This window comes from Chenopodium album, chromosome 6, assembly GCF_948465745.1.
Source record: "Chenopodium album chromosome 6, dcCheAlbu1.1, whole genome shotgun sequence".
NCBI classification, from domain to species: Eukaryota; Viridiplantae; Streptophyta; class Magnoliopsida; order Caryophyllales; family Amaranthaceae; genus Chenopodium; species Chenopodium album.
This window is the reverse complement of record NC_137839.1, coordinates 54,405,943-54,424,028: the sequence shown is the minus strand read 5'-3', so window position 1 is coordinate 54,424,028 and position 18,086 is coordinate 54,405,943. Positions and strand designations below refer to the sequence as shown.

Sequence of the window (18,086 nt, the reverse complement as noted above, 5' to 3'; positions counted from 1 at the left end):
CTCACTTTTTGGATTGAACATGACCTTGTGCCACCTGAGTGTGGCGAATGTTTCTCGGAGGTCATATAGGTGATCTTCCTGCTGTTTGGATTTGACTATCACATCATCAATGTATGCCTCTACATTCCTCCCAATTTGATTAATGAAGACTGTATTAATCATGCGTTGGAAAGTAGCAGGCGCATTCTTTAAACCAAACGGTATCACATTATAACAGAATAACCCCTGATCAGTGACGAATGCTGTCTTTTCTTGATCCTTTTTCCATAGGGGAATCTGATGAAAGCCAGAGTAGGCGTCCATAAAGCTCATTAGGGCATGTCCAGCTGTAGAGTCGACCAGACTGTCGATCTTTGGAAGTGGATAATTATCCTTCGGACATTCTCTGTTTAAGTCAATGTAATCTACACATGCGCCCGGTACCATTCGACTTCTTTACATGCACAACATTTGCAACCCATTGAGGGAAGTTACATGGCCGAATGAACCCAACGTCTAATAGGTTTTTAACTTCGGCGGCTGCCGCCTGACTTCTTTCCTCACCATGGTTTCTTTTCTTTTGCCGAATTGGCTTCTTTTTGGGATCCACAGCGAGTCTGTGGACAGCAAGATTCGGGCTGATGTATGGCATCTCTTCCACTTCAAAGGCAAAAATGTCTTTGAATGCTTTCAGTAGTGGGTGTAAACTTGTGTCCAACTTTGCAATAGCAGCCATCCCCACCTTAACAGTTCGCTCTGGGTGGCTGTCATCCAGAGGAATATCAATGTGCTCACCAGCCGATTGGGGACAAAGGTCGTCTGACCGTTCCCCGGTCAGTGATTGTTATTGCCTTTTCTTTTTTGACCACCACCAGCGGATTAGGATTTCGTTTCTTAACGGCTGGTGGGGCCGGATGGTCATCCTTAACTTCATCAAGGTCTATTGGCTCTTTGCCCTGACCCGCTGCAGCAGCCGTAGGCTTGACGCCCGAGAGATAGCATTCTCAAGCCGTCTTCTGGTCCCCGTTCAGGGAGCCAATAGTCCTATCATCCCTCTCATACTTGACAAGCATGAGAGCAGGGATGATGACAGCCTTGCACTCGTTAAGAGTGGGTCGGCCAAGGATGAGGTTGTAGGCGGTCAGCTCCTCGACCACCAGGAACCGGATGGTCATGTGCCGACCGCTACCTTTTTCTCCCAGTCGGATGGGCAAATCAATGCGTCCGATTGGATGCACAACTCCTCCCCCAAATCCCACAAGGGGATGGGAGACATCCATCATACTATCAGGCCTGTATTTCATATTATCCGACCTGTATTTCAGGTTGGATAGACATTTGTAGCTAATGATGTTTGAGGAGCTTCTTGTGTCAATTAAGATGCGACTAACCAATTGGTTGGCCACTTTGCATTCTATAACCACAGGGCCATCATGCGGCCGACGGACTTTGCCTCTATCCTTTTCGGTGATGATGACTTCAAGGAAGGCGGATGTGCAGGTTGCCGGTCCCTCATCAACAAAATGGACCATCTTTCTCATATGGTCCTTCTTGCCCCGGATGGTTGGACCACCACCGGTGAATCCGCCTGTTATCATATACACCGGTTCCTCATCCTTTTCAGAGCTGATAGCAGGCTGGGGAGTCTTTTTGCTCGACTTCCCGGGATTCAATTTTGAATCCACTTTGGACTTCACATAGGATTTTAGTGCTCCTTTGTCGGCCAGACGGTCAAGATCCCGCTTGAGGCTGAAGCAGTCGTTGGTGTCATGGTCGACATCCTCATGGTAGTGACAGCGTTTATTTTTGTTCCGATTTTCAGCGAAACCTTTCATAGGAGTCGGCTTCTCAAGAGTCATTCGATCCTGAATCTCCATGAGGATGGAGTAGTTGTCCTTGTGGAACTCGTACCTTAGAGCGTACGACTTCCACTCTTTCTTTTTCTTCTGGGCCGGCTGATCGGAGTTATCAACCGCCCAGATCTGTTTTTTTCTTTTTGTTCTCTTCTGGTTTTAGAGATGACTGAGCAGGCCGACTCTCCTTCTGTCGATTAGACTTCTTAGAGTTCGACTGCTTATTAAAGGAGCAGATCTCGGTCGCCTGTATATAAGCGTCCGCCTCCATCAAGGCTCCTTGGAGGGTGAATATTTTCTTGCGGACGAGTTCGAACTTAAAAGTCGACCCGTCCTTCAGACCTTTGAAAAAGTCTGTAAAATCCATTTCGTCAGATAGTCCTTGTATCTAGATTCTCACCAGATTGAACCGCCTGACGTATGATCGCAACCCTTCTCTATCTCCCTGTTGCACATGGCCTAGATCAAGGCTCGTTTTCTTTGCAGGGATGTTCATAGAGAAGTTAGAAGCAAACAAGAACGCAAGTGTCTTGAAGCTGTTTATGCAACCAGCCGGTAGATTGTCAAACCACTGTTAGGCTATGCCCTTCAGGGTGGCTGGGAAGCATCGACACCATGCGGCATCATCCAACCCCTGTAAGTACATGAGGTGGGTGTATGCCAAGAGGTGGTCTTCAGGGTTGGAGGTACCATCATAGGTTCCAACCATGACATTTTTAACCTTAGCCGGCTCTTCGGCCTCAGTTATTTCCCTGGAGAACGCAGAGGGCTGCTCCCCAAGGTTTTGTAGCCGAAGCTGCCAGTCCAAAGGCGGATAGTTATATGCCGCCTGTCCTCCGAAGAAGGCAGGCTGGATGTAAGGCAAAGTAGGCAGTTTGTATGGTGTTTGTGCCACATACTGCGCCGAATTGATCAGGTGAGGCCCCGACTGCATGAGGGGGCCGCTTGAGGGAGTCCTCGGCACGGAAGGGGAATTCCTCACTGAGGTGTTCTGAAAACTGTCATGATAAGTCGATGTTTAGACCGACTTCGACAGCTGCTGATTCCTTAGCTGGTCAATGTACTAACGAGCATCAGGGAATGTTTGTTTGCTACCATCCGGCTGAACATGCCGGATGGGTTTCCTTGTCACCGTTTCAGGGAAACGAAGTCTTAACAGGTCAAACTGAGGCCGAGCCTTCTCCGAGTGAGGAGTCGACCGTCGGTCCTGGACCGACTTCTATAGCCCAGATTTGGCAGGCCTTGTGGCCGACTGCTCCTTTCTAGGGGCAGCCGTCCGCTTGTTGATTAGTCCCTTAATTTCACCCTTGAGGCTACTCATGAACTTCATGAGCTCGTCACAGGTGACTGGGGCTGATCTTGCCGCCTGGGAGGCATCAGTCGCATGCCCTGTGGGCTTACTTGAGGGTCCAGGGGGCCTGCTAGTACCCGCCTGGTTAGCATTGTGCTCCCGCCTGTCTTTCTGACGGAGGCGCTTAGAGATGATTGACCCGTTAGGGGCCACATAGGTTTTGACATCTGCGTCGCCACCTAAGTCATGGTCCGTATGGACCTTTATTTCTTCCAGAGGCCGAATGGTCTCTGGAGGCGGCACATGATTTTCTTGGGAAGCTATTTTAGAGGTACTCTCCCCACAGACGACGCCAAATGTTTTGGGGTTTTTGTGTCCCTCGGGAGAGTTACAACTCAATACTGGATTCCGCAAGGTCGCCTGTACCTACAAAGAAAACGGATTGTCGGATGATCGGTGGTCCGCCTTCGAAGATTAAGTTAGTACGGTATTCGGAGTAAAACGTGCGGTAATAAAGTTATCTGCTTGCATTCCAAGCTCAGGTGCTGTCTGTTTCTTAAGAATGACAGCTCTATAATAAATGTTCATGTGACGTCCCGTCATAAATGAGGGAATTGTCCCTATTTATAGGGTCTTTTGGGAAGTGTGCCCTCCCTAGGGTAGGATGACCTAGGGATTAGGGCACGCCGTTTTGCGGCGCCTCAAAGTTTTGCACTTCCTGAGAGGACATTTGGGCGTCTCTTAGGGCAACACGTGTCGCTCTCTTATTGGTCCACTTGGGATCATCAAATACCCAAAATCAGGGGATGTATCTGCCTGACACGTGTCAGCATCTGGAAGGTCCAAGGTGGCGCCCCTTCTAGTGACACATGTCAGACTCTGGTAGGGCCACTTAGCCGGGTATAAAATACCCAAAACAACGGTTAACTTCTCTTTAAAAAAGTCCGATTGTAACTTCCTTTTCTTGATGAGAAATCATATAATGGATTTACACTTTTCGGATGATGTGAATATCAGGAGAGACGAGAGGAGTAACTTCAACAAACGAATGAACAACCACTTCATATTCTACAGTTAGTTTCACTTTTCGATGTTCTTCATTCCACGCAATGATTATTGGTAACCCTTGCATTGCGCCTTAAATTTATGCCTTGGTGCAAGTGAAGGTGTTCCAAAATACCTGACCCAGTTTCACTCGTACTCGACCTGCTGACCCACTAATTTTTAGGCTGTTATTTTTCCTTTATTTTAAAATTAATGGGTCAGGTACCTAACCCAATAAAAATGAAGGGCATTGGTCCGGGCCATAGGCCGCCCTTTATGCTAGACAGATACTCGCTACGGTTTTATTTTTCCTTTTTAAAACATTGGTATCAAGTAGCCTCCATTAGTCCTTTCTTTCTCTCTCATTCCTATAAGTTATAAACCTTTCTCTTATACAATCCCCTCTCTTCTTCACAATGTTAGCCCCACTTTCTATTTTAGAAGTTTTGAAAAGATAATTCTACTTTATTTTTAATATTCATCCCTCATATATCTTCTTTATTTTAACATATTATTCTCATTTTTAATCTTCCCAAAAATGGTCCCAATGTACTATAATAGCCCCAATGTATTTTTTGTATTACAAAAAAGTATGATTTTAATGTATTTTACTGGTCCTAATGTACTTTATTCACTCTATGAGAGAGGAAAATTAAGAGCTGAACTGAACTGAACTGATTGGAGCTTAACTGAACTGATTAGAGCTGAACTGAACTGAAATGAACTGAAATTAAGTAAATGTGAACAGGCCCTAAATTTGTAAAACATTGTGCCAGTTATAGTATGCTATAAAATATAGTACCGGTCAAAACATGCCAATAAAATAGGGACATATGGGTATATAATTACATTACACGGGGTATAATTATAAATTGCATTCTCATGTAAAACACTATAATCATTAAATTTTTGTGTTTTTTTTTTAATGTTTAATAATCAATAACTTTTGATAACAATATAATATTAATTCAAGTTTTTTTTTTTTTTTTTTTTTGAAAAGAAATTCAAGTATTTGTTTCAATTAAATATATTGTACTTTTTTTTTTGGGAAAAAAAATTATTGTTGTGTTAACATTATAATTCACTGATTCATAATTTGATTAAGTAAAAACCGTGCGTTGCACGAGATTTAAACTAGTGAATTAAAAATTGGTGAAACTTATTAAAAAATGATGATTTTGAAAAGTGACAAGAGAATAGTAGAAACACATTTTGCTAGTTTCCTATTTTGAAGGCTTCTCTAACATTTTTTTTTTCAGTTTCCTGATTTTTTGAAAATAAAATACCAAAAACAGAAAACTAGAAAAAAAAAAAAAAGTATTTTCCACTTTTTAGTGGTTAGTTTTTAAAATAATGAATTTTTTTTGTAAATTTGACTAATTTTTATTCATTATATTTAATTTTTTGAGGAAAATTGACATTATATATCATATGATTTACAAAAACAGAAAATCAAAAAACAAAAACCAAAGAGATACTAAGCGAACGTGTAACTAATTTTTTTTACAAATAATTAATTATATTTTATAATATAAAATTGAATTTGACCCAAATCCAAATCAAGCATCCAATAGACACCCATATCGTTCGTAATTATAAACATACGTGGACTTGCTTATTACCACTCACCACTCATCTTGGCTAAAATCATTAGTTCCCAAAACCAACCCAATCCATGGAAATTCGATAAGGGTATGGGATGATGCATGGCTGCCTGGAGATGGATCCCACTTTGTTCCTACGCCACTGACAAATTAAGATTAGAATTTAATGGTGGGTGACCTCATTGATTATGATGCCATGTGCTGGAATGTTGAGGCTGTTGGAGCAAATTTTGGGGTGGAGGATTGCAACAAAATTCTGAACATTCCCCTGCCTAATATTGCAGTTTGTGACAGGAGATTTTGGTGGCCAACATCTGATGGGCTGTTTACAGTTCGTTCGGCCTATTGGCTTGGTAGATTGGGGTGCACGAATGCATGGAATCTATACTATGGCACGGAGGAGAATGACATTTGGAAGGTTGTTTGGGGTTTGAATGGGCCACCAAAGCTGTGCCACTTCCTGTGGAGGGCGTGCAAAAACACATTGGGGGTTATGGATGTCCTGTTTCTGAGGCATATTCGAACCTCTTCTGTATGTCTTGTATGTGGGTGTGGTAGAGAGACTGTGATTCATTCCATCTTCTACTGCAAATATGCGATTGCTATATGGCAGCAAAGTGAGTTCAGAAACCTTATTGATAAAGCTCCAACTGATTCCTTTAGGGAAATGTTAATGTGGGTGGCTAGCAAATTGGACAAAGTACAGCTCTTACTCTTCTCATGTTTAGCGTGGGCTGCGTGGTCTTGTAGAAATAAGGCGGTTTTCGAAAATGTAAGAGGCTTGAACAGCGTTGGGTTGCATCAGGGTATGTGCGAATGTGTGAGGATTATGGCACTTATAATGCTAAGGTTGGTGGAAGGGTTGCTGCTGTTGATATACCCTCGCGTGCAAGCTGGAGTGCTCCTAGGCGTGGCTGTGTGAAGGTTAATTTCGATGCATATGTTCCTGATAATGGGACTGTGAGGTTAGGGGTTGTGGTGAGGGATGACTCGGGGTCTTTGCTACTGGTCGCTGTACGAAATACAGGCTGTGTGTGGCCATCTGAAATGGCAGAAGCTGCGGCAGCCCGTTATGGGATTGAAATTGCAAGACGAATGGGATACGAGAGGGTGGTATTAGAAGGGGATGCAATCAATGTTGTCAGGGCTATCAAGACCAAGCAGGAGGGAGCAGCTACTATCTTTCTCCTTTAAGATGATATTCATAGAATGTCGAGCTTTTTCTACCTATTTTGCTTGTAATCACATTAGAAGGGCGAGAAATATAGTGGCACATTATGCCGCTAGATGGGATCCGGGTAGTTCTAATGAACGTGTTTGTATGAGTTTATTCCCAAAGCTTTCAAACTTTGGCGGACCTTGATCTTTAATAATAATATTTTCCGCGGGTTTCAAAAAAAAAAAAAAAAAAAAAAAAGCGAACGTGTAACTAATTTTTTTTTACAAATAATTAATTATATTTTATAATATAAAATTGAATTTGACCCAAATCCAAATCAAGCATCCAATAGACACCCATATCGTTCGTAATTATAAACATACGTGGACTTGCTTATTACCACTCACCACTCATCTTGGCTAAAATCATTAGTTCCCAAAACCAACCCAATCCATCAAAACCAGCAAACTCCCCGCCCAAAACCAAAAAAACTTCCCACAATATTTCATAAAAATGGAGTTACTCTATCTTTTAGGCTCCATCATTTGGAATTCCATTATCTCCTTTGCTCTTTCTCTCCTCCTCCCCTTCCGCCTCCTCCTCCGCCGCATATTACCTTCCGATGACGACGGCATCATTCTTTACCAAGGAGTTGTTTGGCACGAACGCCGCCGTCCTGTCCACCACTCTTTTAAATACAATGTTCGTTATGCGCTCATTCATCTTGACGTCTCGCCTCTTTCTCCGTCTTCTAACCATTTATCGGCTGATGAAGCTCGAAACCTTGCCGGGACTACTGGCCCCGTGTAAGTTTAAACTGCTTACTCATTCCTTCTCATTTGCTATTTACGCTGTTTTCGATTTATATATTTAATGTCAATGTGACCGTTTCTTTATTAGAGTCCCTTTCTAATATTTATTACTCACATAATAAAGAGAGAGGAAACACTAATAAAGAGATAGAGGGAGTACTAATTTAATACTAAGATGAAAAAATTAGACTAGGTAAACGGACGAATTAATTGTATTTTTTTTTACCACCCAAGAAAGTGATAAGTTGTTGTGGTTTACATTTTATAGCTTTTTTAGTTCGTTAAATCACATGCAAAGAAGATGTGGTGCAAATATAAAAAACAGATTTGATGTTCATAACTCGAATTTACACTCATCCTGTTAAAAGTCAGCTGGATGATAAACTTGTCAATATGCCAACAATTTTCTTCTAAAACGTCAATTTAGAAATTTTTAAGAATATTAGGCCTAATTTATGTATACATTTCTGAAATATAGTGCCTTTATTTTTCAGTTTTCTCTTAACAATACCGCCTAGTGTGGGATATGAACAGAATCCGTTGAGTTTATACTATTGCTATGACCAAGAAAACTCTTCTACTAATTTGAAGAAGTGTATAGCTGAGGTAATACATCAATCTCAAATACACAATACATTGATCTCAATTCTACTGTGATTTTGACAATTTTGTTTTTCGTCTAGGTAACTAATACACCTTGGGGCGAAAGAGTTACATTTGTTTTTAATCCAAGCTCGGACGTGGTTGCAAAAGCATTACATGTTAGCCCTTTCATGGTATGATATTGATAAACTAATTGGCTCACCCTTTTTCCCCCTTAATTCATATGTGTGCAAACTGTAAAGCATCATTCATTTTATTTGCCAAGATTATGCACATCTTTCTGTCGTACTTAGATAGAAGACTTGCATTTAGACAAGAACTATTATAATATGTTATAATCATGATATAGGATGATTAGTCCGCAGAGTTGTATGCTAGCTACCTTCCTACCATTCTTTCAATGTGGGAAAATAATATTTCGCACAAACATGAGAAATTCTTACAATATTGAGAGAATAGATTGAAGCACCATCTGTTTGGGTCCCCAAGTGTTAAGAAAACTATAGCCCATATAGATAGAGGCAACTATTCCTTGACTTTTTGAAAATAAAAATGGACAGGCATTTGGCCTTACCATTTTTATCCTAACCTCTTTCGGATTTCTGCTGTTCATTGAGAGTCCCCTTCCTGGAACCACTTTTTCTAGATTAACCCTGAGGTTAAATATCAGAGGAGGTTACTGCTTAGTGCTTACTGACATCTTCATTTATTCATTTCTTACAATTGAATGTATTAGTGTTATAGGTAAGACTATCGGTTTTTGTATAAATTTAAAGATACTGTTATATGTTCACATCATTCAGTACAATATATATGGAATGTGCTTGTTATAAATCAATAAATGCTGTATAATTTGGTTATTATTCTTGTATAATGAACCCTTGGATGAGTTTGTGTCTATTACTGTAAAAAGTTTGGTAGGAGATAGGTTAATTTCTCGATGATGTGCTGTATGAGTAGACCTTTTACTCAATGGTTTGTCCCTGATGATGTGCATTGGCAGAGCTATGTTACCTGGACTCGTAGGATACTTACTCTTGAACTTCATAAACTCAATGGACCACTGATTTTGAATGTCTAAATACTAAACTTTATGATTGGGTATTTGTTTTAATTTGATGTTTCTCATTCATATGCAGTAGTTAATTTTAAAGCCACTGTGGTATTTGTCTGAAGAATAAATTTAAATATAAATCAGTGTCATGATACTTGAGAAAACCTGTTGCAGTTGTATTAGCCTGAGTTCTGTAAGGATTGCATAAGTATTAGCTGTTTATCTCAGCGTTGCAGATGATTTTGTTGTTTCTGTTCTCATGGTGACTCACTTACCAAACAGTAAACCGTAGCTATCCTACTCAACTTCTGTAAAGATATACCTTCGATTATTTGGTGTCAAATGCTGGATTCCTCATACTAGAATTGATGATAAAATAAATGGCTCGTAAGCAATCATGCAGGACATGCAAGGGAGTTGGAAAATCAAGGCAACAGCACCTGGAAATGATTTGTCAGTTGTTATCTCTGTTCATCACCCGGATCTGGGTGAACATTTCTGTGCTGTATTAAGAGCGCAACGAGTGAGTACCTCAAAGGTAGCTGACAAATTATTCTTCTTCTGGTTGATGCCGCACAAAGTTGCAGTTTGGATATATTGGCATGTAAGTGATACTTTTTCAAGGGTAGCAATTTTTTTTTAAGTTTGAGCTTAATCAACCTGATTCTTTTTGCCTGAATGTTCAAGGATATTTCATGCATTAATATTGATGTTTTTCAAGATACACTTTGAATTATAGTGATCCAGTCATGATTTACTTGGGTCTGTGGCAGAGGAAGTACTAAATCGATTTCAGAATTAGATAATTCAACCTTCCTTGTCTCTAAGAGCATCATTTAGAAGAATAACTTTCAGATCAAATAAATAGTCTGACACATTTGATTGAAAGTGACGGAAGCTTTGGCTTAGCAGTTAAATTGGGCTCGGATTATTAACAAGCTGTAGAATGGGCTTTAGCTTTTCTGGGTATCTATGGAACCCAGCATTGGTGAATGAGCTTCCCTGATGAAAAGGGAATTAGTGACCTTAGCTCATAAGCTTGATGGGCACAAATGGAGTTAGCTCATTGTTAGCACTAATTGTGATTGATCTAATCTTACTTTAGGCCTTTCATGTAGCATAGATCCCTTGTGGAAATTAGTGTTAACTAGTTGGGTGTTGAGATCAAAATATTTGCTGAACGAATCAATAATTCCTTGAGTCTGAAACATATGACAGTTTGGCTGACATATTGTAGACTAATGCTGACAAAATGTTTTTAGATGGTAGAGCTTGAGCAATAGCTTAGACCATATCTAAGTCATGCTGAAACCTTGTAAACAATGAATCTTAAGTATTTTTTTTTAATGCAAATGCCAAATTGAGGTTAAGTTTGTCTTACAGTCAACATAATATGGGTCCATTCTAGCATTATCCTGAGTATGTACAAAGGACCATGATAGTACCAAAATCTTTTGTAAACTTTTGGATAGATGAAAAAAAAAAAAAAAAAAAAAAAAAAATCTTAAAGGCTCCAAACATTTGAAACAGAGTAGCAGCTCCCATTAAGGTGCAAGAGCAATACAAGCTTATTTTAAAGTGTGCAAAATACCTGAATCTGTCTACGTATACCTTTGTTCAATCATTGCATGCGAGTTTTTACTTCCTTGTACAGATCACAAACATGTATGACACAAGAAAGATAAAACTAGATACAAGCTTATCAATATCTTATAGTACATTTAATAAAAAAAAAAAGGAATCAGCAGAGTAGTTCCATGAAAGGTTCTGCTTTAGACTTAAGCTATTGAATTCTAGTGGATGAAGTCCTACTATTATTTTCAGGTTTATAAACCGTGTTATCATTATCATTTACCTCTAAATACATATGTTGAGAGACCTACTAACAAACTCACCTAATTGAACATAAATGTATAATTTTTTTAATAATGAAACACAATTTGTAGCTTCGTGAGAAGCTAGAAACTTTGCATCATATAAATGACTCCTCTTAACCTCTTTACATTATTCAAGTGGACTACTCAACCTCCAAGAGTGAGTGTACATCTGGTAGATATTTATCAGGAAAATCATCATCAACTATGATCCACATCTCCAGTATTCAAGAAACTCCAAATTCATCATGAGCTTCTTGATGTATGTCTGGACTTTCTTTATGCCTTTCCATTGATTAATTTCAAGTTATTCTAGTATCAGCCTATGAATCTTGTAATATAGGAAACATTTTGTTGTGTACGCACCAATACATACATACAACATGCTGTCAGAAACATTATGGAGTGATTCTCAATTCCTCTCTCCTACTCGGTTTTAAAACTTTGTGTATCTTGTCCTCTTTATCCATTAGAGCATCAATGCCCTTTCATCTTTGAATAATCAATCTTTTGAGGACCTCATCGATATATGTATATCTTTGTAAAGAGTGCCTCATAATTTCTGTGTTTGTCTTTTATGAGTTAGATTTCAAGAATGCAGCTTACATCTCTAATAATATTTCTTTCATAATTGATCTGAGGAGTCCTAAGTCTTATCAGTCACCCCTTTTCTGTAGTAAGCAAGCTCAATATCATTGAGATACGATATCTAGAGAAAGAACTTGCTTCGAATGACCTTATCATACAAACACCGGCCTGCCCAACATGTACATGCATCTATGGTACACCATTTATCTAGCCCTTGTGATGTGGATTAAAGCCCTTTAACCTAATAAAAGATCTAAAATCACACAAGTAGAATAAAGCTTCGTTCTTGATAAGAAATTCGAACCAAAAACGAATGAAAGTAACCGGATATGACCTCGAAAACGACCACTCCTGGAACGGATTCAATGCCTAATCAAATTATCTAGACTACTTCTAGAACTAAATACTTTGATGAACAAATCTTAGACTACTCCTAGAACTAAGAATTGCATGTTCTAATTATCAAAACAACTCCTTGAATTGAAAACTAGCAAAGAAAGTGTTTAAACAAAGCTAAACAATTGTATTGAATTAATCTGATTTTCTATGACTCTAAAGGCCCCAAAAATCCCTTATTTATAGACTAAAAATAAGCTAATTCCATCCCTACAAGGATTAGGACAAACCCCTAACCTTGTCCCCCAATTATCCTAACAAAATAGGAAACTACTTCTAATTAGAATAAACTAATCCTAAACAAACTAAAACTTTCCTAATATACTTAGGAAGTTTATAGAAACTAAATAACAGAAATAAACTTAATCCTAAGTGCTTAAACCAAGAAAAACCTCTCAAGTGAAAGGTTAAAACTTGCAAGCAAAACTCTACAAAAAACTAAGTATAAAATTTCCTTCTTCCTTGATAATCAAACAAGTGACCCATCCTTGACTTTTCCCTCCAAGTTCGAACCGTATTGGATGTAAAATCAATGTAATTGGCTCTTCAAAAGAATTACCCTCTTGATTCACATCATTCTCCCCTTCTTCAAAAGAATTTGCCCTCAAATTCACTTCATTAGAACATGTAGAACAATACCATGAAACCATCCAAATTCGACGAATACAAGCCAAAAGAACAATTACCTCAATGCTAGCAATCTTAAGCAATGTTAGAACATCACCACGAGCAAGGCAATAAAGTAGAAACAACCAACTCTCAATTTGGTCCTTGGTCTTCGAAGTTGACCATAAGAACACTTTAGGCTTTAGTTCTCTCCCATGTATGAATGATAATTTCTTCTCTTTATTCATGCCCAACGAATCCACCACTTCTAAAGAAACCATTGAATTTTTCTCTTGATTCACGAATGGCTCTTACAAAGTTACAATAACATCTTCAGTCCCACATGTTGTAGCAACTAAATTTGGTAGAGGAACAAAAATAGTATCAACAACCTTTTGCGATGTTTCTTTTGGTAGATCATCATGAATAATCTCATCTTGAACAACGTCACACACAATGGGAACATCAATTGTTTCAATCACCTTTTCTTCAAGCTCTTTAGAACCTAAACGTTTCCCTTCAATATCCTTATGACAATCTCCCTCCGTCTCTTTATGAAACTCTTTTGCGTTCATGGACATAGTAGAAAGTTGATTCTCCTTAGCTTTTGAATGGCTTTCATCAGGAGACAAAGGAATCAATTTATAACGTTTCGTTCCTACCTTGCCAAGTAAGTATTAGCTTCACCATCATGCTTCACATGTCGATTGAATTGCCATGGTCTACCCAAAAGAACGTGACAAACACTCATAGGAATAACATCGCACCGTAGTTCTTCCTTATAATTTTCAATAGAAAATTTTACCAAAGCTTGTTTTTCTACATGAAATCCCTTAGAATCATTAAGCCAACCCAACTTATATGGATTTTCATGATCTCTTGTAAGCAGTTGTAGTTTAGTCACCACCTCGGTTGAAACAATATTAGTGCACGAACCAATATCAATAATCACTCTACAAGTAGTGTTACCAACTTTGCATCGAGTATGAAATAAATTATTCATTGTAGATAAAACCTTGTGTAGTGAAACACTCTTCTTATTATTATTCGAACGAGTCTCAATTTCGGAAGCCAACTTGTACACCTCTTTCGTATAATTATAGGAACACGATTCAGCCTTTTTTTTTCCTTTTCTTTCTATCAAGTAATAATTCCTCAAAATCATCAAAATAGTTATTCGTACTCTTTCGTAAGCTTAATACCTTATCCATGATTTTTTTGAACGATTCTTCCATTATAAACAGACATAAAAAGACCTTAAAAATACAGAAACAAACCACAAAAATCACAGCACAACTTTGAACAAAATCGCACACAAAACGCACCAACTACCAAATCGGACTAAAACTGACACAGTTACAGAAAATAATCTAGTTTAATAGCAAATGAACTCTGAAAATTCTGAAATTTTGCAGATAGAAAGTAGACAAAACCAAAATAAAAAAAGAATCACCTTAAAAGACCTCGTAACAAAGGAGAACGACCCTTTGAAGTTGACAGAAAACTGAAGCTCTGATACCAGTTTGATGTGGATTAAAGCCCTTTAACCTAATAAAAGATCTAAAATCACACTAGTAGAATAAAGCTTCGTTCTTGATAAGAAATTCGAACCAAAAACGAATGAAAGTAGCCGGATATGACCTCGAAAACGACCACTCCTGCAACGGATTCAATGCCTAATCAAATTATCTGGACTACTCCTAGAACTAGATACTTTGATGAACAAATCTTAGACTACTCCTAGAACTAAGAATTGCACGTTCTAATTATCAAAACAACTCCTTGAATTGAAAACTAGCAAAGAAAGTGTTTAAACAAAGCTAAACAATTGTATTGAATTAATCTGATTTTTTATGACTCTAAAGGCCACGAAAATCCCTTATTTATAGACTAAAAATAAGCTAATTCCATCCCTACAAGGATTAGGACAAACCCCTAACCTTGCCCCCCAATTATCCTAACAAAATAGGAAACTACTTCTAATTAGAATAAACTAATCCTAAACATACTAAAAACTTTCCTAATATACTTAGGAAGTTTATAGCAACTAAATAACAGAAATAAACTAATCCTAAGTGCTTAAACCAAGAAAAACCCTCTCAAGTGAAAGGTAAAAACTTGCAAGCAAAATTCTACAAAAAACTAAGTATAAAATTTCCTTCTTCCTTGATAATCAAACAAGTGACCCATCCTTGACTTTTCCCTCCAAGTTCGATCCCTATTGGACGTAAAATCAATGTAATTGGCTCTTCAAAAGAATTACCCTCTTGCTTCACATCACTTTGCCAGTGAACACTATTCAGGGAAGATGATAGTCATAATGAAGCAAAGCTTTTTATTACTTTCAGAGTGAGGTGAGAACCTTTATAAGGCTTCATAGTTTCTTCATATCTTCTAGACCTTCCAGTTTCCAAAATTTTCTTAACTTCAATTTATAAATAAAGTTGTTTACTATAAAATCCCAATATATTATGGCTTTAAAACTATATGACTTTCAAAAACCATAAGAGATCAATGACATCAATCACGAATCCATGATATTGTAGAGACTAGAGGGGACTAGAAATTAGCAAAGGCTTCAATGAGACAGTATAGTTTCATATCCTAAGTTATGTACTACAAGTAAAATTTTGTGTTTAAACTGATTTTGAAAAGTCAAAAACTCAAAACACCCTTCTTTGAACTTTTAGTCATATTTCTTAATGTTTCACAGTTTATGCATTGTCTCTTTCAAGATGTGCCCAAGTATTTTATGCAATAGTTTACACAAGTATTCTGCTAGTGGTACTGTGATATAAGTGGTAATGTATTATGCATGTCACATTGCAATGGACCCACATTATCAGAAGTCCATGAAGGATTGTTCATTTACTGGCAAGATCAAATGAAGTGATTAAACTTTGAGATGGATTTGCAAATTCAAATTACACATATCAGGCACTTTTTAGTTCTATTCTCATTCCAGCTCACACATTTTCTGTTTTAAATTATTCTTTTTGATGAAATATGATCATATTATTGATTTTTAAAGTTTAAGTCCCATACATTGGCCATCTGCTTTAAAATCTCTTAAACAAACATTCAGGTAAAATAAAAATAGCATTAACCGGGAGCAAAATGCTCTAGTGTGTATGATCTAACAAGTGTATGTTTTTCCTTTACTCTCTTGATGTGCTAGGCTCTTAAGCTTTGGTGGAAAAGTGTTTCATTTGTCCAACATCCTAGGTATAATAATCCAGTTTATAGAGAGGAAGCTGTATCACGTGACAAGAAGTTAAATTACTGCAAGGCAGGGGACTTTGAAACAAGTTTGTGCCCCAGAGGAGACACCAATGTAATAGATCATCAATTTAGTTGGACAGATGCAAAATGGCCTTGGTCATAACTGCTTAAAGGTACCACATTTTATCTTCACTGTATCATTTGCATAGCTTAGAAGTTGAGTAGCTCTAGATAGGAGATGTCTTTTTTTTTTTTACAAAAATAGATGTTTGAATTTATACTATGTTAATCCTGTGTTGCAATCATTTGTAGGTGGGAAGGATAGGCAACTAACTCAACCCTGTTTAGCCGAGTTGGAGGAGAGTGAAAGTGTGAAACTTTATAAAAAGGATATTGGAGATAAATCTAGAATCTAAATCATTGAAGACATTTTTGGACACCATTAACATAAGAAACTTGATGAAATGGCATGTAATGAGGTATGAGCAAAAGTTGTAAGTTTTCATGTACATAGTAACTTTTGCTTGTAATTCTAAACATACTATTTGGTCAGGTTTATTTTATAACTCTAAATCTAACAATTGTTTTGTTTTTACATTTCCTTGGTAAATACTCTTCATTTCTACCACTATTCTTAGATTTAAATCTTGCAGACTAAGAGAAGGCCTCAGGTAGTTGAAGGTATGGTAAATTTTTTAATTAATTTATTTTTAAGTGCTGGATTGTACATATTTCTATAAATCTTATATGTTGAATCAAACAAATTTGATATTGCTGATTTCAATTTAAATGAAATCATTGAACCAATTAAAACTGACACTTCGAATCTAATTCTATGCTTTTACCAGTGGTTGGCACGCGTGCAAAAACATGTAGTCCCCCTAAGGGAGCACGGTTAATTAATGAATGTGATAAGTCTGTAATTATCGTAAGAGTTTTTTCATTATGCTGGTCTTTGTATGTTAATACAAAAGATTTATCAATGATACAGTATGTAACGATAAACTGAACTGCACATAGCTTCAAAGGTGCTAACTGTCTTAAAATCCTCAAATCCAGTAGTTCATATGTAGTGCAACTATTTTTAATAAGGCGCAGTTGTAAACCTAAAGTTGTGTTTCTAGGCTTTCTAGCAATGTAATGTTCGTGCTCAATATATACTTCGTATATCTTTACAAATCTACAGCAGAAGCATAAAGGTTAGGGGCTTCTATTAAAGTAATATATATTATAATTATGAATTTATGATTATGCAGAGTGTTTTTCAGAATTGGCAGCTATGCAAATTAGTTTTAGTTGGATTTATCATCTTTAACTGTTCCAAACGTTGTTTATTGATACAGGGGTCTGAATGCTGTCGAAATCTTTAGGATTTTCTTAAAAACACTTTTTTTTTTTTTAATATTTACTTCTGTTTTTTTGCTTGGTTTAACTATGAATTGAACTTAGAGCTATTAAACTTTGAGATGGATACAAGTTTGAAAGGTAATAATGCATACCATGCCTTGAATATAAATTGCCTTTCTAAATCTTCTGTAAATGCAGTGAATGACTTCACCAATGACACTCTATGCATTGTAATGTCGGTTTAGCTTCGAGTCTTCAATGTTTGTTATTACCCTATGATTTTGTTAAATTATGCGTGAATAAATTTTGATTTACTCCAATATTAGTACTTGCTCTGTTTTTTTATTATTGCACCATAGGGGTTGGGTGTAAATATTTTGGTAGTGGAAAAAAGTAAGAGAGAGAAAGGTAAAAATACAAAATTGTCCATGTGACATATTGATAAACTAAAAAGTAAGTGTGAAAAAGCAAGGGTATGTTGGGTATTTGTAGTGTGAACACACATAATTTTTTTCCTAAAGAGGAAATGATGCAATATTTGTGAAACTTCCTAAAAAGGCAAGTAGTGCAATAATAAAAGAACGGAGGAAGTATAATTTTGCTCGGGAGGATGGTGTTATGTTTTTTATTTATTTTAATAAAAAAACGTGTTTT

The 18,086-nt window shown here is 37.3% G+C and overlaps 1 protein-coding gene across 1 annotated transcript; it reads left to right on the top strand.

The window, feature by feature from the left end:
• The first annotated feature begins 5,677 nt into the window (after nt 1–5,677).
• Nucleotides 5,678–16,713, top strand: LOC145636095 (uncharacterized). The gene is made up of 6 exons (XM_081687550.1): nt 5,678–7,736; nt 8,237–8,348; nt 8,426–8,518; nt 9,803–10,003; nt 16,042–16,258; nt 16,398–16,713. Exons 1-5 carry the CDS (start codon nt 7,444–7,446, stop codon nt 16,246–16,248), a joined length of 906 nt encoding a protein of 301 aa, XP_081543676.1. The 5' UTR covers nt 5,678–7,443; the 3' UTR covers nt 16,249–16,258; nt 16,398–16,713.
• Nucleotides 16,714–18,086: the final 1,373 nt, after the last annotated feature.

Coding starts and splice junctions, on each gene's coding strand:
- LOC145636095 (XM_081687550.1), top strand. CDS start 7,444: ATGGAGTTACTCTATCTTTTAGGCTCCATCATTTGGAATTCCATTATC. Junction 8,349..8,425: donor TGAAGAAGTGTATAGCTGAG/GTAATACATCAA, acceptor TTTTTCGTCTAG/GTAACTAATACACCTTGGGG. Junction 8,519..9,802: donor TACATGTTAGCCCTTTCATG/GTATGATATTGA, acceptor GCAATCATGCAG/GACATGCAAGGGAGTTGGAA.